This window comes from Gymnoscopelus braueri (genome assembly GCF_963280865.1).
Source record: "Gymnoscopelus braueri genome assembly, chromosome: 6".
NCBI lineage: Eukaryota > Metazoa > Chordata > Actinopteri > Myctophiformes > Myctophidae > Gymnoscopelus > Gymnoscopelus braueri.
In genome coordinates this window covers 18,332,472-18,353,648 of record NC_137607.1, presented here as the reverse complement: position 1 = coordinate 18,353,648, position 21,177 = coordinate 18,332,472, and the positions used below count along the sequence as shown (strand labels likewise).

Genomic DNA, 21,177 nt, shown 5'->3' with positions numbered 1-21,177 from the left:
GCAAAACATCATAAAAACAGTTTGAAAACAAAAATATGTACAGTAAACAGTTGGGGGGGGGGCTAGGCTCTAGAAACAAGCCCAAATAAACAACTACACTTTAGAAACAAGCCCTAAAAACGGAAACCCGCAACTACCAATATTTTCAAGCAACTTTACAGAAAAACAAGCCCAAAGTCGCTTATAATAAGCGGACATGGCAACACTGCTTGTGAGACAACTATAGAGCTGCTGTAGAGGCTTTGCGCCACCTACCGTACAGGAGGGTGTATGGTTTCCCCCTCGTTTACTTCATGTTTACATTGAGTGTAATTCCGGCTTTCACCGGATGCGCCCCGTGACTACTGCCCATTGGGAACTTCCGACAGAATCGGCCACAGACGGGATTAAAACACTTCTTTATTGAAAAATATGGGTTAACACATTGCACAAACACAACGGACACCGAGTTAATATTTGGGGCAAGCGGGTAAGCACCTTATATTTTGCATTTGTACATGTTTGAAGAAATACGGGCTTTGGAGCTGACATTTAAGGGCAATTTGGGGGGTTGGTAGCTAAAACTCTCGTATATATATATATATATATATATATATATATATATATATATATATATATATATATATATATATATATATATATATATATATATATATTTTTTTTTTTTTTTTTAAAAGTCAAAATCGATCAAATCTACGAGAGTCTTGATCTAAGGCTACCCAGACCATAGAGGTATAATATAACCAGACCCAGTCCTACTCTAGCACAATTTAACACTGACTATCTGTCAATGAATATTCTAGTAGGCTTTGAACTTGAGACTGACGTTGAGCCCATAGCTCCTACTTCCTACACTGATCTTTGCTCCTCCCAGCCTGTGGGTGATTGATTATTAGGCTAAATGACGTTGTTTGTAAATCAGTTGTATTTAGTTTAGAGACATAGAAGCAGGCGAACAACTAACAATATGATCGGAATGTTTGCCTTGCCGTTGTTTTCAGCGACTACGTGGACCCTCCTTGTTCTGTTGTTCACTCTGCTGTTATTGTGAGTATGAAATATGAATTCATCCTTCTTTCTGCCTTTACTTGGATTGTTGTGTTGCATTCCCCAAGTTGCGCAGTTGGCCAGCTGCCATATCCATGTCTGAATATTTCCTTAAACCGTTTTTTTTGCCTTATGTCATGGTCACGTTCGACAGAACTATACGTTGTGACAATTATTTTCTACATATTTACAGACAAGTAGTCTACACCTAGGCTCAACATTGTTTCCCTCATTTCAAACAGTATAACTTATACTGTTTGAAATGAGGGAAACAAGTATCATTATGATTATGATATTTACTATTAAACAGACAGCATCATGTATGTTTTTATAATGTAGTAATTTATATCTGCAAAGAAACTAAAGTTTTCAAAGAATTGTAGTGGAGTAAAAGTACAATATTTGCCTCTGAAATGTAGTGGAGAAGTAAAAGTATTGAAAATTGGAAATACTCCAGTAAAAGTTAAAAAAAATAATAAAAACTTGTAATTGTAAATAAGTACAGTAGGCCTACTGTACTTAGTTACTTTCCACCACTGGCTACTATGGTCGAACAGCAGGAGTTTTATAAATCATGGACAATCAGGACTATTATAAATAATAGTGACAACTAATCAGCTCAGCAGCTCTACATTTACTCTACATTTCCTCAATCATAACAATCATAACTGTTGCACAATCTTTATGATGATGCCGCACCTGACCATACAATGCGATTGTGCAACAATATTTATGGGTGTCCTTGCTTTTGCGTCACCTAGATATGGTCTTTGGCCATACTATGGCTTTTACAAGAAGCTGGGGATTCAAGGACCGAAGCCCCTGCCTTTCATTGGAACCTTGTCATACACCATGACTAAAGTAAGTGCTCTCCATCCAAGCAACAGTGCAGCCGAGTAGACCTCGGTTTGTGTCCCCACATGGTATTGGGGTTGGGGTCCCCAGATGACAGTGAAGTGACAATTTAAGGACTTTTAAGACCTTTTTAATACAAAATAAAACAACTTTACTGCATAGAAGCAAACTACACTATAAAAACTGGTCAAACATTGGCCAAATTGTCAAATAATATAAGAAAGACGTAAATATTGTGAAATGTTGTGAGCTTGTAGATCTGCTATTTTCACAATATTTATCTGTGGAACAGAGTCAAACTAAATGTAATCCTCAACTCCTCAATTACAAGTGCTAATTGAGGAGGGTGGGGGGTCCTCAGTTCAAATATGATTATTTTGGGGGGTCACGGCCTGAAAAGGTTGAGAACCACTGCTCTAGACCTTCTGCAGAGAATCTGCACATATAAACAGAGCTCCTACTGTACCTTTAAACACATTTTAAATCTGAGGCTTTTTTTGTATACTATTTAAATAGTTTTGAGAGAAAAAAATGCTGCTCTTTGTCCCAAAGTGACTGCAAAAGATTGCTATTTGTTCCAAAAAGCTTTATACCCTGTATATATAACATGTATATAATGACGCAATTATGTGACATAGTTCTGTTTACACAATGCTGTACCCCCTCCAACTGTATATACTTTCCCCATTTTCAACTGTTTTTATTATATTTTGATGTAAACGTGTGTTTTCTCATGCCAATAAAGCTCATTCATAGAATTATTTGACTCCAGAGGTCGCCAAATGCATGTTTTACTGTGCTCAAGTGTGAACCGAGGTGACTTTGGCCTACTTCTATCAGGTTATATAATGGGACCTTTCCAGTTAGGTCGAATTACTAAAGGTTCAAGCTTTTTGAAATGGCCTTTTGGCATGAAATGTTGAATATTAATCATTATTTGTATTATTATAATTATTACTACTACTATTATTATCAAGTTCATCATGCAATGACCACAAAAACAATTAGTATTCTATTCTGAACTCTTAAGTTTTTTGATTGTCATAGTAGGCTAATAATGCTATCACCATTGTCACTGTGTTAGAATGTTTTGGTTACTTTTTCCTTCTTGACATTTCTGCATTCTCTGTAATACTAATACTACTGTTCCTGAAATGTTGCAGGGCATTGAGGGTTTTGACCGTGAATGCTATAGAAAGTATGGGAATGTGTGGGGGTAAGTATGAAGTTCATCTGTTTGTATGAATTAGAACTAAGAACTAAGAAACTCCACAAGAACTACATAATTATGCCAGATAACTCTGCAAGAGCCTACAGTAGATTATGTTTATATATATATATATATATATATATATATATATATTAGGCCTGTCCTCTACTAAGGATTTGTATAGTCGAATCTGATTGGCGACTAATTGCCAATAATAGTCGACTGGCAGTCGACTAATGCAACACCACACATACATTTTTTTATTTTTTTAATTATTATTATATAATATAACAAACTAGGCCAATTTCTTTTGACAATTTATTTATTTATATTTTGTATTTATTTTTACAATTCAACTAAGAGATTGGCAGTCGACTCAGACACCCCTCGACTAATTAGTCGACTACTAGAGGTCAGGCCTAATTATTCGTTCCATTCATTTTATTGTGGCTGGGGTTAACCTGCCAGCTTGTGCCTGCGATTATTGCATGTGAAGCTTACCTGAAAGAAAGAAAAAAGAGTTGAAGCCTGCTCAACCTTATTCTGTAGCTTTTGTAGCAGCTCAACCTTATTCTGTAGCTTTTGTAGTGGGCAAAAGCTACAAGTGTCAGGCATCACAGAGCTGCAGGCACAAGGGCCATGTCAGCTGAACATTACAGACAAACAAAGACCTCATCTTCTATTTGGTGCTGAGAAAGGATAAGAAGCCACACGCCCAAAATAATGTTCTGTTTGCATCATTGCATGTCTATTTTTACCAGCTTGCAATCTGGTCTAAGAAGAGACTGACCTACTAGTCATCCATGTGTTTGACATATTCGCGACATGTTTTCAATCACTGGCTGTCCTTTGAGCCACTTTCCCATACTCTGAACGGGCGGTCTCGTCCTCCCAAGCTATGGTACTAGACACGCCTCTCGCCTCTATGAAAACACGCCGCGCAAATACGGCACATACATGGCAGGCAAACACACACACACACGGAGAGAAAAAAATAGTTTTTCCTAAGAACTTAATAATTTCTTCATACTGTGATATCATGGTGTTCATGTGTAGGACATTTGAAGGACGCATACCGACGGTAATGGTGGCAGATCCTGAGATGATTAAAACTATCCTGGTGAAGGAATGCTACTCCGTGTTTACCAACCGCAGGGTGAGATGGCTACACACACAGTATCATATTCATGCAACACTTCTGCCAGTCAGATGTTATTTGAAACCAGTGGTTGTATGTGTGCTCAGGTCATGGTATAGTTGAGCTAATATTACATTTCAATTGTATCTTTAATAATTTTTTTCCCCCTATGGCCATAGCTATCATTGTCATGAACATTGAACTTCATAACTCCATAAGTTCAGAAGAGCTTTTCTGTTTACCAAACACAGGGTTATGATCCATGGGGTATAACCAAGGGGCCAGCCTGAGATTTTTACATTGGCGCCAATGTACAAGAGACAGTTCATATGAATGGCCTGTAGTTTCGCTGTTTTACCCCTGCTGGTGTCAGAAAGAATTTATTTTAACGCAAGCGGATGGGTTTTTGACAAACTTTAGACTAGATTTTCTTACCTTAATAAAAATTGTCATAAATACTATATGCTTCCAGTCGCTAGTTTAAAGTCTCCTTTCAATCATCATGATATGCGTTTTGGTAAACTATGGTCCCATTCATTTTCAAATTGACGATAAAGTCGGTTATGCTCTACGAGGGGCGGGATGATTTGATTGACAAGCTACACAACCAACAATCTGGGAACCCAGCACCAAATGAAAAGGAAAAACAGCGCCCTCTGCTGTTTTTGACTATCTCAGTTGGCTCTGGGAGGAAGAAAACGTAGCACCCGTGCGCAAGGAAACCGAGGTTTTGGTCTGCCTTCAGCGCATCACTTCCGGTGGTGCGACTATGTTTTCATTCCCACTAACAATATTTCTACACGGAACACTAACACCACTTCTCCCAGAGAACATGGATTGTTTTGGTTATAAGCCCACTTGTTTCTATGATGAAAGAACAAGTTAAAATGTGAATATCTTTCCGTGGTTTTGTCTGCTCCGCGGACGCTATTGTTAAATTAGTTTCGGTTGGTTTCGAGAGGGGAAGGATCGACGGACACGTGAATCCCGCCCACTACATTTGATTGGGTAAAGCGCGGCCTGCTTCCTGATCTGAAGGCACGCCCACTTGTAGGCTACTGCGTACATGTTATGACGAACCTCCCCGACAGATTCCAACGCAGAGCAGAATCTGTTCTTGAGAGATTACCCAACCAATAATGGTCTGTTGTCATTCTGCAGGATATGACGCGATATGGCGCGATATTGAAAGATGGCGGATTGCACACAGCTGAACAATCGGCTTCATTTGCTGTCTGTAGAGTCTAGGGGCGTAACGCTGTCCATTCATTTTATACAGTCTATGGGTGTAACAGACTGATCTCCCCCATCTATGCCTTCTTTGCTGTCTCTCCATCACAGTAGTACGAGTGGCATAAGAATAGGATGCATTCATAGACACATGTGGTGCTAATCACAGGTATGCTCATGTTCACAGGACCTGGATAAAGACTTTATGGGGCCCATGGCAGATGGAATGTCAGTGGTTAAAGATGAAAGGTGGAAGAGAATTCGGAGTACTGTATCTCCGTCTTTCACTAGCGGAAGGCTGAGGCAGGTAATAACATATTTTGGTCCTAATATGACTATGTAGTGAAATGGCATGTGTCAATTGTCATTCACAAATTGACTAATCTTAAAGGGGGACTTTCCCCGCCAGCCTACATAATTCATAATCACATCATGTTGGCTGTGAATATTCAGTGGTGAGAGTGCCAAGTGAACTCTTGCCCCACAGAACGCATTGGGAATTGTTAATCATGTTTTCACACACGAGACGTGTTCACGCAAGTTGGCAAGTTCCCCTCTAACACAGCTATTTGTGTAATATACAAGACATTTGATCACATGCTGTTTATTTGCCCCAGGTGAAGGTAGGTATAGGGTGATAATTTGTGCTGATTTGTCAACTGCTGTATCTTACTTTATTACGTTATACGGAACCTGTCAGCACAGAAAAATTGCTCTCTGCTCACTGCTTAAGGAACTTCCCATATCAGACATTGCATAAAACTCAGCCACCAAACATGGTTTCTGCTGTTGGTGCGGTAAACCCCATTGTGCTGATAACTGACAACCACAAAGGCAATACGACGGTTAGCTGACCAATCATGAGATATCGTGTGTGTGTGTGTGTGTGTGTGTGTGTGTGTGTGTGTGTGTGTGTGTGTGTGTGTGTGTGTGTGTGTGTGTGTGTGTGTGTGTGTGTGTGTGTGTGTGTGTGTGTGTGTGTGTGTGTGTGTGTGTGTGTGACAGCTTAATTTCTCTCTTTGTGTATTCCTATGAGGAATGAAGACAAAAACAAGCAAACCATTTGTACAATTGTGGGGTATATATCATGGATACAATTACATAATGGTTTGTTGATTTGTTTGTTTTTTTCCTATCGTGAAGGTGTTCCCTAATGTACAGCAGTATGCAGACAGACTCGTTGAGACTATAGGGAAAACCAATTTGGATGAATCTGTTGACATTAAAAGGTATGTTTTCAAGCAGTATAACCTACAAGTAAGACGCGCGAACGCTGGAGGCGAACGCAGATTCGCCTCGATCTCCAGGCTTTTATTGCTTAGTTTTGCTAAAAAATAAAAGCCTGGCCCAGCGGGTCGGTGTACTCGGTATGAGGAAGTGTTTCATTTCGCAACCAACCAGAGTGCAGTGGGCGTCGCTCGTAATGTTGTGTTAACGGGGCGGGGGTTGACGGACAGATCGGTGAACCAATGGGATCAGGCACAATCTCTCGCCGGCGAGCCAATGAGAGAATGAGAGCGTGAACACAGACGGAAAGAGACCATAAATATGGGACACACACACACACACCGCAAGCACGATGATATAGTAAGCTCCACTTGGTCGGAGGCGCGGCTTCGCCGCGCCTCCTCCCGCGTTCGCAACAAGTGCACCCAGTCGCCTTGTGTGTATAATAGTTTTACTTGATGATTAATTGCCATACAAATAATTGTGATTAATGATTTAATTGTATCCAATGAACATTGGAACATATAGACAATAATTACCTTTCTGTTAGCCTTTTAGGCTTCGTAAAGAAAAATTCCACACTGCAGATATGACAGATAACTTAAATATACAAAAAAAATACTGACATTTTTAATAACTTTATATTTTCAAAACAAAAATGGCGGAAATAGCCGATCTACAAGCTCACAACGTATTGCATTGCGACGCGTTGTGAACTTCTGTTATTTCCGTTATTAAAAAATATACTATTTTTCAACTTGGAAATGATTATGCAAAATAATTGTGATTATCTCAAATGATTGATTAATTGAATAAATGATAATGTAATATGATTATGCAAAAATTATTGTGATTATCTAAAAATATATATATTAATTGAATAAATGATTATGCAATGATTGTGACGGGCCTAAAGTTGTCTGTTGTGTTCTAACAAATTGACTGAGACCCAATTGTCTTGATCCCTCAAAGAAACCCTCTTTTTTTGTTTCCCCTCTGTTTTTGTAGTATGTGGTTTATGTCTTTTGTCTTATGTCATGTTTATGCTATGTCTCGGGGAACGATGTTTGTGGTGTTAATGTGTTCAAACTAAATATATAAAAGCCATAAATAAATCATAACAAAAATAAAACCTTTTGTTTTAGGTTCGTGGCGCCCTACAGTTTAGATGTTGTGACCAGCGCGTCGTTTGGTGTGGATACGAACTCTGTCAACAACCCAGATGACCCTCTTGCCAGTCACGTCAAGAACGTTGTGAACATAAGCGGGAGACTATGGCTCGTTTTTCTCATAAGTATGTAGTCTGATCTGTTGGTACATTTTCAAATTACACAATAGCATCAATAGTGAATTATGTCTTTGACAAGCCGTAATAATGTAAGTAAGGGCAGTCTATGAAGCATATTTTGTTACATTCTTGTGTGTACATTATATACAAAAAATGTAATCGTTTATATTGACAGAAGCTGCTTTGTTGGGGTTAATTTATGTGTCAAAAGTATGATTTCTAGAACCTTCACAGACCTACTGTACAATGAGAGTGAAGGGAATCTCTTAATGCATGGCCTAAATCACAGCACAGAAGCAAAAGCTAAGATGCTGATAACCAATTATTTCTCTTTTCAGTGTTTGTCCCCTTCTCATCACATCTTTTGAAGCTGTTGGGTGTTTCAATGTTCCCGAAAGACAGCGTGGACTTCTGCTTGAATGTCATCAAGAGATTTAAAGGCCAGCATCACGCAGATAACTCTGTAAGCCTCATTATTTTACTTGCAAATGACCTTTGGGTAAAAAAACTAACAACATTTAATGAAATGACTAAGAAAGTTTCTTCAAAATATTTATCAGAGCTGGTAAGCAAAAAGATTAGATTCCACCTTGCTCTGACAAAAACCGATAAGGTGACTAATGGATGGGTGCTCTTAAAGGGTTATTATAGATAAGAAACCTAGTGCTTGCACATCCACTCTAGTGTCCAGGTGCAGCAAAAACATAGAAAACAAAGTCCACTCCAGGGGTGTAATATACCACGCAGTTGCGTTGGGGCCCTGTGACATTTAGGGGCCACCCGTAGGGCTGTCACGATTACAAATTTAAGTTGACGATTAATTATCACACTAATAATTGGGATTAACGATTTAATTGTGTTTTTGGCATTGAACATATGAATATGTTTGCCTCGTTATAAAAAAAATGCACAGGGTAGATATGACAAATAACTGAAATTTGCAAAGAAATTACTGACATATTAATACATTTTATACTTAAAAAGAAAGGTATAAAATAGCGTAAATAGCTGAAACTGATTGACGATTATGACAAAAGAATTGCGATTATTCAAATAATTGCGATTACTATCGCAATTATACACTATTATGTAATAATAATTGTGACAGGCCTAGCCACCCGTGCCATAAAATAGTAAATAATACTGTATACAGAGATGCAGTAGTAGAATTTTGGCAGAGCCCAGTAGCTGTTGCTAGCAGCACGTTGACCGCCCCGCCTCCAGTGTTGGCTTGTTGCGCCACTGTTCCACTCCCACTGTTTATTGCAAGTTCAACATTTCGATCACGTCATCTTCCATCAGGTGAAGGTCCAGGTGTGATCAAAAGCATTGAACTTGCAATAAACAGTGGGAGCATATTGGCAGTTTTCTCTTTATAGACCTTTTTATTTTATTTTTTAAGGTAGAGTAGCCAATTCCTTTTCTCCCCAATTTAGTCGTTATGCCAATTTATTCCTCCCCACACACATTTCTGTGTGTTGTCACTGCTGTCGTATCCTACTGACTCACCTACCAGCCTGATCTCACAGAACACAGTGAAATAGCAGGGATTGACAATTCCGTCAACGGTGGATTCGAACCTACAACCTCCGTGGTGGTGGGCAGGGACTTAACCACTGCGCCACCCGAGCGCCAATAGACAATTTTTAGCCATGTTAAAAAGATAATCATATAGCAATTAAGAGCTGCTAAACATCATTTTTGGTACAAGGGGGATGTAAGGATGTATGAAGAAAGTAGTGCACGCACACTGGTGATGCAGAAAAAGCTCTGCTGTGTTTTTATCGCGTTTCGATCTATTCAGATCTTCATCAGGACATATACATCAATGTAAGGATTTGTATTTGTTGTCCAGAGTCGAGACTTCCTACAGCTGATGATTCAGAATGAGATATCAGAGACGGCACTAAAGAATGAACAGCCGAGCAAAGGTATGATGGTATATTTTTCAATTACATTTATTTTCTTCCGCCACATATAAATGGATTAAATTGAGTCATTCTAACCTCTTCAAAAATACAAAAAAAGCCTTGTCATTGCCTTATTGGTATGCCACCAAGCCCAGTATGTGAATACTGTATGGATACATTGTATTTGTGTGTGTTTTTAGTAAAGTTATTTTTATTTTTGCTACAGGGTTAACTGAAACTGAGATCCTCTCCCAGTCATTTATTTTCATCTTTGGTGGTTATGATACCACCAGTACCACTCTGAGCTTCATCCTTTATAACCTGGCAATCAACCCTGACGTAATGCGGACCTTGCAGGAAGAAATAGATGCCAATGTCCCAAAAGATGTAATTAAATCTTATGTTGTAAATATTTTACATTCTGTGTCAGCTGCCTGGATAGTTCTCCCAAAAATATGAATTCACTATCCAGTCACTCTCATACCAGTTGAAACACAGATGAAGTTTCTTTCTCTACATTACAAAGGGAGTTTGCCAGCGCAAAAAGCAGAGTCTCTAAAAGAAGTGAAGTTAATGGTACATAGTTCTTTTAAAAATAACTATACTTATGCTCTACTTCAGAATGTAAAATTCCCCACACTTCTCTGCGTTTAAATGTCTGAGGTTTGGGTGCGCATGCATTTTCAAAAAAAGTTTTATGGAAATGTTTTGCCCTATTTGGCAACTCAAAGAACTGGTCACTGTTGACTTCAGTTCTTTTCTGAGAATCTGCTGTAGTTCTGGCCCGATGTGGACAAAGAAACACCTGTATTACAACTGGCATGAGGGTGAGAAGATTAATTTTTATTTCTGGGTGAACTAATCCTTTTTTATTTGAATCTCTGCCAGTTCACAGCACATGATGAAAGCTGTCAATGGCATTACTGTATGCATTTCAAGAACATCAGTGTTCATCACATACGGTACATCTCCTGTCTGCTCATTTTTATTAAATCTACCTTTTGGCTCCAGGCTCCTTTTTCATATGAGGGTTTGATGGACCTACAGTACCTGGATCAGGTCATTAGTGAGTCCATGCGTTTGCTTCCTACCGCACCTCGGCTGGAGAGGGCGTGCAAAACGACCATCCAAGTCAACGGCATCACCATCCCTGAGAACACCCTGGTGGGGATCCCTGTGTTGGTGTTACACAAGGACCCGCAGTACTGGAACGACCCCGAGCTCTTCCAACCAGAAAGGTATCAACATGCTTTTTTTTTTTTGTCAAGGAGCCATCTTAAAAGAGAAGGATATTACACGCCCCCATTTAAGACCATGAAGCTGTTTACAATATGGGTGTAAACAGCTTAGTGAATTCAGGCCCAATGTGTTCATAAAATATGTCAATAATAACAAAACACGCAGAAGAAAGGGGGCATTTGGCAATTCATTTAACCAACTAAATTGCTGGTGCATTTACAACAACTCATTGCAGAATTGTTGCAAAACTGTTCTCACTAACTTAAAGGGATTGTATACCCCAAAAAATATGTGTTCATTACTCGCCAATTGTTGCATTGAGTAGTTTGTTTTTAAACTTCACACAGAACACGAATACCAATAAGCCAATGGATAGGGCCGATAAGCCATTCTTAATGCAAAAGAGTCAGAGATTATGTTTAACAGCAAAATATAAAAAAGTAACAAATTGCCAAACTACTTGTGCAGCATGTGCTCATGTGGGATTCGTGGGAAACACATTAGTCCATGAGGGTATTTTTGTTTTTTTGTTGGGGGCATGCAAAATTAAACATTTGTCATCAGGTATTCACGGCATCAGGAGGTGAGTAATTGATACACAAATTATACTTTTTGGGTATAGACTACCTTCAATATTACCTACTAAAATATTATTCAATAAAATAAAATACTATTCAGTTACTCTGAATAGTATTTTAACATTAACAGTTTAGTATGTGTGCTTTTGTGTGTGCTTTTTTGCTTTTGCAGGTTCAGTAAAGAAAACAAGCACAATATAAACCCATACGTCTATCTGCCGTTTGGAATCGGTCCTCGTAATTGTGTTGGGATGCGCTTTGCTGTCCTGACCATGAAGATGGTGCTTGTACGTCTCCTGCAGACTTACAATGTGGAGACCTGCAAAGACACAATAGTGAGCTTATAATTGCACTCAAATGCACATTTCATTCAACTTTACCACATACTGTATGGCATAGAGTATGTAGGTTTTTAGTAGGAATACAAACTATACCTACTGATTTCACTAAAGTGAAACCAGACCAGGTTGCTGGTGTAATTATGTGTTTAGAATGAAAGGCTGCATACTCTCTGGGTTCTGATTTTAACTCCATGTTCTTCTTTCAGATTCCCTTGGAGTTTAACAATATGTTCCAGCCAGTTAAGCCAATCCAACTGAAGTTTGCTCCGAGAAACTGTATCTAAGGAGAAGCAGTAACTGTTCTCGGGGGCATCTACAAATATGTTTAGTGATACATTTTGTCTCTCTCTGATGATGGCTAATGGAGATAAAAAGATGAAAGCTACAAAAAATCAAATATGATTCAACAGAGCATAAAATTATACGATGGCTGCTAATATTTACAACTTTCTTACGGCGTGTCTCTGTGTGTGTGTTTGTCTGGAGCTAATTTTGCAACCCGCTGGACAGATTAGCACCAGACTTTGTTTGCACACTACCAGTAGGCCAACTTAGTACAGTACCTCCACACATTTAGTTTTTCCACATATGTTTTATAATTTCTGCATTATAATTATTATAATATGCTTATAAGTCTGTAATTATAGTTTTAAGCACTCTTAAATGCTTTATTACAATCATAACACATTATGAAACCTTTTATTATACTTACGAAGTCCTATAAAATGAAATATGACTTATAAAGTCAAGTATTAGTTTCATAATGGCTGGACCCTGGTGGACATTTTGGTACAGTAACGCTTCTAGCATCCCATGTGATGATCCGCAGAGATCCATTTGGGCCCTTTATTGTGTTCCATCTATATGCTTCCCTTTGATAAAATAATGTGTACCTGTGACATTCATTTCCACTCTTATAATGACAATACATCCCACCAAAATCCGGTATTGCAGGCAATGTGTCCTGTTTATTGTCATGTCTGTCCGATATTAAGCTCTGGATTTCCTAGAATTTCCTATAGTTAAATCAGGCAAATTATAAGAATTTTATTCGCCCTGTCTGTCCGTGTGTCTGTGAACAGTTAATCTCTGGCTCCATTGGACCAATGCCCATATGTGGAGTTCATGTCGGGCATGATCAAATATGGAGTCTAAGCCAGTCTGTGACGCCATGTTGATGACGTCAGCGTTGTAACAACGGGTCGCCGTTACTGGACCTAATTAATATTTAAACACAGCTCTGCATAGGTATTGTAGGCTATAGGGAAATAAAGACACCGATTGTGACAAATGCATTTATTATATTACATTTTATTTATTATTTCACTCTGGAGGTGCCGATCTCATCATACACCTACGAATGAACAGATAGGGCACATTAGTCGGACTCCACAGTAGTAGCATACTTTTTAATTAGTATAATGGTTAGACTGGTGAAGAGGATTGTAAAGGGAATGTGAATCTCTGATGTCTAAACTTACCTCTGTCTCTTCTCACCCCCTTCCAAGGGAGGTGTTCGGGTCAAAGAGGTTCTCCCAGGAACACGCACCCTATATATTAGTTCCGGGAGGGTGATACCAAGTGGGAAGTGGATAGAGGGGAGATTGGCGTCGACTGTAATTAATTTAACCATGTATGTGGGGTGTGTATATTTAGTAGGCTCAGTGGTTAATGTAAATATGTATTGAGGGTGCATATACATGGGGCAATGTTTTAAGTAAAATGTATTGTGTTAGCTAGCCAGGTAATAGGGACCCACCAATCACAAGAGAGTCAGTCTGGGTATGTGGCTAATGGAAAAAATAAAATGTGCTTTATAAAATAAATTCATGAATGTCTCTATGTCTATCAGCGTTGATTATTCTGTTATTAAATTACTGTAACATAACTACAAATGGCTTTCACAAGCTTATATTATATTCTCAACACCTATATTCCCCCTATCTTGACAGATGGTATATTCCCCGGTTCAGTAGGTCAGCACAGGTGCAATGCATTATTGTTAATTAGCAGGTTTTTTTTCAAGTCAGTGGCAGACAGTTGTTTACTTTTGGTAAAATAATACTATATCCACTGTTGGACTAATCATCATGCCTGTTTTCATTAAGTTCATCATCTTAAGGTAAGACAGCAATCTGTGTACCTTTCGTCACTTGTCTTTCTTATTTTTTTTGCTTCCTTGATGTGTGTGTCTGTGTGACATCAAATGTATATATGCTCACTTTTAAGGCATCAGTAGGCTTAGGCTACTGCTTGCTTATTCTCTTCAACTTTTATTTGCTGCGTTTGGAGTGAAACTGGTCTTCTCTGTAACTGGTCTGTTCATGTGATAATGTTGTGTTTTGCTGTTGCATAGTAGGCTAATGAATAGAATCTCTAAGAAGGCTATTTCTCTGTTTTGCTCTCTAACTGTGCCACTCTGAAAACGGAATTGCTTATGTTAAAGAAAATGACAGTTGATCAGCACATTGTGTTGGCTAGAAGCATATCCTTCATAGAGGCAAGGAAAGCTGCCCACTCAAGTGAGCTCTTGCGTGCCCTGGCCTGAAAGACTGACCGAAGAGGGGGGGGGGGGGGAACAATAACGCTTTGCCCCCCTGACGTCTCTGCTTAACGATAGATGGACGGGCAGAAAATCTCCCCCCGACAGCTACTCCAAACGTGTCCAATGTCCATACCGTTGGATTATCACAAACTGCATGTACATTTCTGCTTGCTGTTGTGGTGATTAGGCGACTGATATTACTTAGCAAAAGACTGGGCAAGTGGGCAGGCAGGGCAGCAATTCACGCCCTCAACACCTTCACTGAAACAAGTCACTAAAAAGTTTGAGAGATATTTAACTGAAGGTTTGAACTAAAATTCAATTGTAGACATTTCAAGTGCAAAACCCGTCGTCTCATGCTGTACAAGACGTTTGAATGTATTTGATTTATTTATGTTTGTAGTAGAGGGATGAGACTGCATTTGAAAAGGCTTATGTTGTCAAGCCATTTGTGCACATTGACAAGTTACAATGTAGCCTTTGTTTGGCATACTATTAGCCTATGAGTGTTTGGTGGCCTTTGATATTAATGCCGTCATATGACCTTGCCATACCTTAGCTTTTTCTGAATTGACGCCACTGTTAATGCTATTGGCTGCAACCGCAGCGAGGGCGGGTCTTCACTCAGTAGAAACCCTAGAAACATTCCCTACTTTATATTCCATTTTAAAATTAATGGGACCATAATTTACTAAATCCATATCATGATGATTTAAAAAAGACTTTAAACTAGCGATTGAAAACAAAGTGTTTATGAAAAGGTTTAGAAGGTAATAAAATCAAGTATAAAGTCCGCCCCAAAACCTCATTCAGTTGTATTGAGATATCTTATTGAGACCAGTAGAAAGTGAATTACGGACATCTGCTGGGCCATTAATAGGAACAGCAGGCCGAACGAGAACCCGGAAGTGAGCTTCAATTCCAGCGAACAGGGGTTTGCCCCTTGGCTATACCCCAGGTTCATATTACCCCATGTTCATTCCAGTTTATGGTAGGAAAGTTGCAGTTTGGACAGTCAATCGGAAACATCCATTGACCCAACCCCAATTCAACCAATAGCCCAGGTACGGGTGATCAGAGTTTAAGTCTGTCCAATCCCAAGTGATGCCTGCGAGGGCCAGGACAGAAGCTTGCTACTGGGGAAGACCTCGAAGAGGCAGGAAGCTCAACTATAGCCCCTAGAGAGCCCCTGGGCTTGGTCAGGCCAGAGCTAGGGGTGGTAGTGAGTGTTGCAGAGTGGACATGCTCGTGGGGGTGCAGATGTGAATGGTTGTGCTGCTGATGTCCACTGTGTTGCCCATTGTCTGCTTTGGCATGGGCCCGCTCCTCCACCTTGGCAGCCTATAGAGAACAATAGAAAAACCTTGAACAAGGTCCTGACTTAACAAGTCAAGTGGAATGCAGTCAGATATGTAAGCTCTACTGTGTAGTGTAGTCAGATACCTCAGGTTCGTAGATTTCACACTGCACATCCACTGGCTGTCTATTCTCCTTAACTTTGGCAGGCATTCTTACTTCAAACTGGTCCTCATGGGCTGTGTGTGAGCCCAAACAAAAGCCCCTATGCTGGGAGATAACACAGAATAGCTGGACTTGCACATATGAAAGTTGTTAACCTGTTATCTGTTATCACAAACCAGTCATCTGAAACACTACAGTTTTATTGCTGAGTACTGGTCCAATTCTTAAAATCCTTGACGTGTGTGTGCGTGTGTGTGTGTGTGCGTGCTCGCGCCGTACTACTCACAGCAAACTGACAGTCCATGAGTGTGCAGTTGCCCAGTTCCTCAGGAGCAGTTTGCTTGGAGCATATTGTCTCCAGAATGGTGAACTCCACAAAGTATGATGGGCCTTCATTCCACTGAGAATACAAACACCCCAAAACACACGTGTGAGTGTGCGTGCACGCAGGCACGTGTGTCATCCTGTCAGTTGGATGTTGATTGAACTGTGATGGCATATTTTGTGAAATGATTTGCTTGCAGAGCAGTGTTGATTTTGACAGCACCTTTTGATTTAGTTTTAATTTTAAAATTAAAAATTCTATTTAGTTTTAGTCATATTTTAGTCCAGTTTTAGTCGACTAAATCTACAGTTGATTTAGTCGACTAAAATGTATTTTAGCGGTGCCCTGCTGGCGTCGTAATGGCTGATTTTACACTTGGTTGCATGCTGAAAATAGCCTATCTACAAGCTTGTAGATCTGCTATTTTCAGATCGCAACACCCGAGCGCAACTAAACATAAAATGACTGGTCTTATTTCTACTGGATCTCTTCTCCACTAGATCCCTCACTAACATTTTAGTCTAGTTTTTATTTATTGATGAAATTGTCAATATATTTAGTCTTTGTATTTGTCATCATAGCTTAGTTTTTATTTAGTTTTCGTCAGTGAAAAAAGGTAGTCGACGAATATTTTTCGTCATAGTTTTAGTCGAAGAAATCAACACTAGTGCAGAGCAGACACAGGCTTAGCTAATAGTTGAAGATAATGAGGCTTCCTATGTTGTTGGTTCCTTTCTTTAAAACACATGTGAAATGTAGACCTACTAGGTCTAGTTTGTCTACTGACTTTGGTTTATACGTGAGATAAGTGAGATATCTGCATTGGACCTTTCAGACCAATGCCGATAGCATTTATAAAAAGGCATCTTCTCAGGAAACTGAGAAGTTTCAATGCTAGTAAACACATGCTGACCATGGTCTACAGGTCACTCACTGAGAGTGCTCTCACTTTTAACACCTCTCAGTTAGAGGAACAAGCTCACCCCGGTAGTCAACTAACTTGGAGACAAACAAATGCAACTTCAGGAGATATAGCCTACTGTACAACCGCTCCATAACCAAAAAGGCAATTCAGGTTTATAATGACTCTACCCACCCTGTTCACTCATCTTTTCAGCTATTACCATCAGGCAGGAGGCTTAGGGTCCCATTAACTAAAAAGGTGTACAAGAAGAATTCATTTGTGCCATCTGCACTGGATATTTTAAATAAGAACATTTAAAATAATAATCCTACTACCCAACCCCTATACAGGCCATGATCACTACTGTTATTGGAATGCATTTTAGTTGTATTTTATTGCATTTGTGTATGTATGTACTGTATGTATTAGTTGTGTTTTCTTTATCTTTATGTAGGGCAGGCCTATTGGCTATTTATATGATGCCTTTAAATCATGTAATCATGCATCCCTCCCTCATCTTTTTATTGTGTGTGTGTGTGTGTGTGTGTGTGTGTGTGTGTGTGTGTGTGTGTGTGTGTGTGTGTGTGTGTGTGTGTGTGTGTGTGTGTGTGTGTGTGTGTGTGTGTGTGTGTGTGTGTGTGTGTGTGTGTGTGTGTGTGTGTGTGTGTGTGTGTGTGTGTGAGGGGTTGGTTAGTTTGTTGAAACCTGACCTGTGAACTGGCTTTTGTAATATTTTCCAAGGTGAAGTACTTGGCTAAGCGGCTCTCTGTGTTGAATCTCTGCAGTGACAGGTTGGCTGTCTCCATGACGATGGGATCATTTAGGTTATCAGCTGTGGGGCAGTCGGGGCACACATCCACCACTGCTGTGGCAGGAACTAAACACAACGAGTTAAATTAATGAGATGTCAAACTGTCAAATTGCATTCTGGTTTAGGTAACAATCCAGCACCTAGCTCTGATAATCACACTTTTTAGTGCACTGTTATAAAATAAATTATAGTTTGTTCCTGACATGTAATTTACTACTTCTCTACTTCTTAAGTGCCTTTAAAAAAAAAGGGGGGGGGGGGGGGGGGAAGAAACCTGTTCTTTTTTACCATCTGACGAATTAACTGCTTGACCTCTTTCCCTTCATTGATGCAATGCTAAATCTTCCTCTGTGACACTAATTACCCAGCCACTTCTGAGATGTATTGTTTTCAGATTGTGTACTTGTTCATTTCCGGATAGCCAGATAAATGCTTGACATTTCTGTGAGCTTGCGGCTTCTTGCTGTTATAGATTTGTGCTGTGTGAATTCTACTCCTCATTACCACTTCAAAATACATCAAAATACCCTTAAATCAGTTGCTCAACTGGCACTGTTAATGTTTTAACCTGTTATCTAATCCTGTGCGAATTTCAGCACTGTACCTTGACGAATTTTGCACAAGTAGCTCTGTAGTTCCACTTCAGTACCGACATGAATGGACACCTGACACTCTCCATACACCTGTCCAAGACACACACACACACACACACACACACACACACACACACACACACACACACACACACACACACACACACACACACACACACACACACACACAGGAACTGAAACTAGATCTAACTTTCTGAATGAGTAGGCTATTTGAGGAGTAGGACTTAGGATAATTAATTAACTAGAAAAAGCTCTGAGACACTGCTAGTGTGTATTGTGTTTGTGTTTGAGTGATATGGTAGCATCCCCTACTGATACTCACTGGAACTGCACCAATGTCCCTGACTTCACACTGTTTCCATGGCTTCCTGCTGGTCACGTGACATTTGGTCTCTAAGACATCTATGGTCAACTTGTAGAGCAGGCCACCTTTCTCCTGAACAGAGAGAAATAAATAGACGTGAGAGAAAGAGATGGGAAGACTTTCAAATCAATCAAACAAACAAACAAACACACAAACTACTTCAATTTCGCATGCCACTGAATGACAGTTAAGTCTCTGAATAAGGTTACAGGTATTAGCCCTTATCACAGCTGATATTTTGACGGGTAAACACACAATAACATTGTAAATAACATTGTGGGAGTGTTTCATTTAGGTGGTAGCTGCTGTGTGCCAGCATGTTGGACAGCTCCTGCTTTTAACTTCATGCAGAAACACAGAAACCCATGAATAAAACACACAATTGGTTGAATGATTTAATAGTTAGTACACTTCTACTAGTGCTAACAAGCACTCTTTGCAACTCTCCCTTTTCTTTTTGTTGTTGACTTATGTCTTTCAAGATGGCATACTAGAGACCAGCCATAGTATAAGCCTGATTTATAATTGGAGCGTATTGTATGAGGGCCATGGTTTTGCCCTATTACCTTTTCATTCGTTTTTTTTCCATATAGAAGAAAGAAATATGTATAGGCTATGCTGTTTTTGTTGCGTGACATGTCTAAATCAGGCATTATTAGCATTTCATCGTCTTTAACAAAGATGTGGCTGTAAAAAGAGAGAGTGTGTGTGCGTGTGTGCGTACGTGCGTTGTACACACCTTTTCAGCTGCAGAGTGTGACATGTCATACAGTCTGTTGAGGCTGAGGATGTATCCTTGCGTCCGGTCCTGGTTGATCTGTTCCAGGGCCTCCTCCGCCACCCGCACTGCCTCAGGGCTCCCACAGCCAGGGTTGTCTGGTTGTGGCGTGGCCGTGGTCCCCTGCCACAGCGCGGCCAGACACAGGGCCAGCAGGCACACATTTGCAGTCATCCCGAAACACACACAAACACGGTGTTCCCACCACAGCTAAAAGCCGGCCGCTACCCTTAACCGTTACTGCTAGTTTATACTGAAACTCTGAAGCTTCAGCGGCTACAGTATAGCATCAATGCTAATGACCGCGGGAAGGCCTACGCCAATCCTTGGCACAGATCTTTCTTATCTCGCACTGCTAGTTTAATCACCAAACAGCAGCCAGCTATTCTGACAGCTAAACATGTGAGAAGAACGAGTCTATAGAATGATGTGTTTTGGGCTACAAATTGCTCGATGGGGACTGCTGGACTTTCCCCCCTTTCTCAAAGGACAAGCAAACAGCTGCTATCTGCTATAGGCCAATGGCTTGGTCTGATAACCTAACGGGGTCATAGGACACTGGGGGAGTAAGGTAAATGGTATGTATATCAGATCATGGTTGTTTGTTAAATGGAGAGAATGTCATCATTGAGCAAATAGCCCAATTAGGCTATCGTGTCTAGACTGAGTTTCGATGCAAAAAATGTATAAATTGCTGAGCCAACATTTTGAGAGAGGACAGAGGTAGTCAGGGTTTGATAGGAACCTTAACATCAAGGATAATTTATAGGTTAAGGAGCAGGTGTTTCGAATCAGTGTCATTGATTCAAGTGTCATTCAGTGATGGAATTGAGTTATTTCCAGAAGTCAACTGCAGATCCATTATCCACTCCTACATGTAGGCCTATACAAAAGATTCCTTCCATTTGACTTCTTGAAATATTTGTTTCAGTAGTCCACACCACACATTTATGGTGAAATATTTTAATGGTATTAAAATATATGTATACCATATTAAATGGTATACATATTATTTAACTATTATTGATTTTAGGTATGGTATTGATAGATAAAACTTGTGCCCTATCAGGCGATAGTTTAAAAAAGCACAAATATTGCAGGCTGATTGTATATGATTTATGTGACACCTTTTGGGTCTGAATATAATGTGAGCCATAATTGTTCTAATGTGTAAATCTTAGGTTTAGGAAGTAGGCTATTCTCAGGATGAGAGAAATCACACTGCACTGGTGAATTACAGTGACAGCTTTTTGTAATTACATCATTGTAAATCTGTCATATGGTTGCTCTGAAACCCTTTCTGGCTCCTATA

At 39.7% G+C, this 21,177-nt stretch overlaps 2 protein-coding genes across 4 annotated transcripts; one reads left to right on the top strand and one right to left on the bottom strand.

Annotated features, from left to right (window-relative positions):
* The first annotated feature begins 921 nt into the window (after window positions 1-921).
* LOC308086588 (cytochrome P450 3A56-like) lies at window positions 922-12,660 on the top strand. Of its 3 annotated transcripts, XM_080430197.1 has the most exons (14): window positions 922-1,047; window positions 1,809-1,908; window positions 3,066-3,118; window positions 4,169-4,268; window positions 5,668-5,787; window positions 6,624-6,709; window positions 7,853-8,001; window positions 8,334-8,458; window positions 9,851-9,926; window positions 10,132-10,292; window positions 10,917-11,143; window positions 11,895-12,057; window positions 12,270-12,386; window positions 12,585-12,630. In XM_080430197.1, the coding sequence occupies exons 1-13, from the start codon at window positions 968-970 to the stop codon at window positions 12,345-12,347; spliced, it is 1,518 nt and encodes a 505-aa protein (XP_080286323.1). In that variant the 5' UTR covers window positions 922-967; the 3' UTR covers window positions 12,348-12,386; window positions 12,585-12,630. The 3 variants fall into 3 exon arrangements, with proteins under 3 accessions (XP_080286323.1, XP_080286322.1, XP_080286324.1); XM_080430196.1 differs by having other exon boundaries at window positions 12,270-12,660; XM_080430198.1 differs by lacking the exon at window positions 5,668-5,787 and having other exon boundaries at window positions 12,270-12,660.
* Window positions 12,661-15,682: 3,022 nt separating this feature from the next.
* LOC308086352 (fetuin-B-like) lies at window positions 15,683-20,039 on the bottom strand (the record flags this gene model as incomplete). Its single annotated transcript, XM_080429873.1, has 7 exons — window positions 15,683-15,949; window positions 16,052-16,174; window positions 16,356-16,469; window positions 18,009-18,175; window positions 18,714-18,792; window positions 19,046-19,159; window positions 19,827-20,039. The coding sequence occupies 7 exons, from the start codon at window positions 20,037-20,039 to the stop codon at window positions 15,683-15,685; spliced, it is 1,077 nt and encodes a 358-aa protein (XP_080285999.1).
* Window positions 20,040-21,177: the final 1,138 nt, after the last annotated feature.

Bases quoted from the DNA above. Each gene is read 5' to 3' on its own strand.
- LOC308086588 (XM_080430196.1), top strand. From the start codon at position 968: ATGATCGGAATGTTTGCCTTGCCGTTGTTTTCAGCGACTACGTGGACC. The intron at 8,002-8,333 runs GTATGTAGTCTG...TTCTCTTTTCAG, and splicing joins ATGGCTCGTTTTTCTCATAA to TGTTTGTCCCCTTCTCATCA. The intron at 10,293-10,916 runs GTAATTAAATCT...TTTTGGCTCCAG, and splicing joins ATGCCAATGTCCCAAAAGAT to GCTCCTTTTTCATATGAGGG.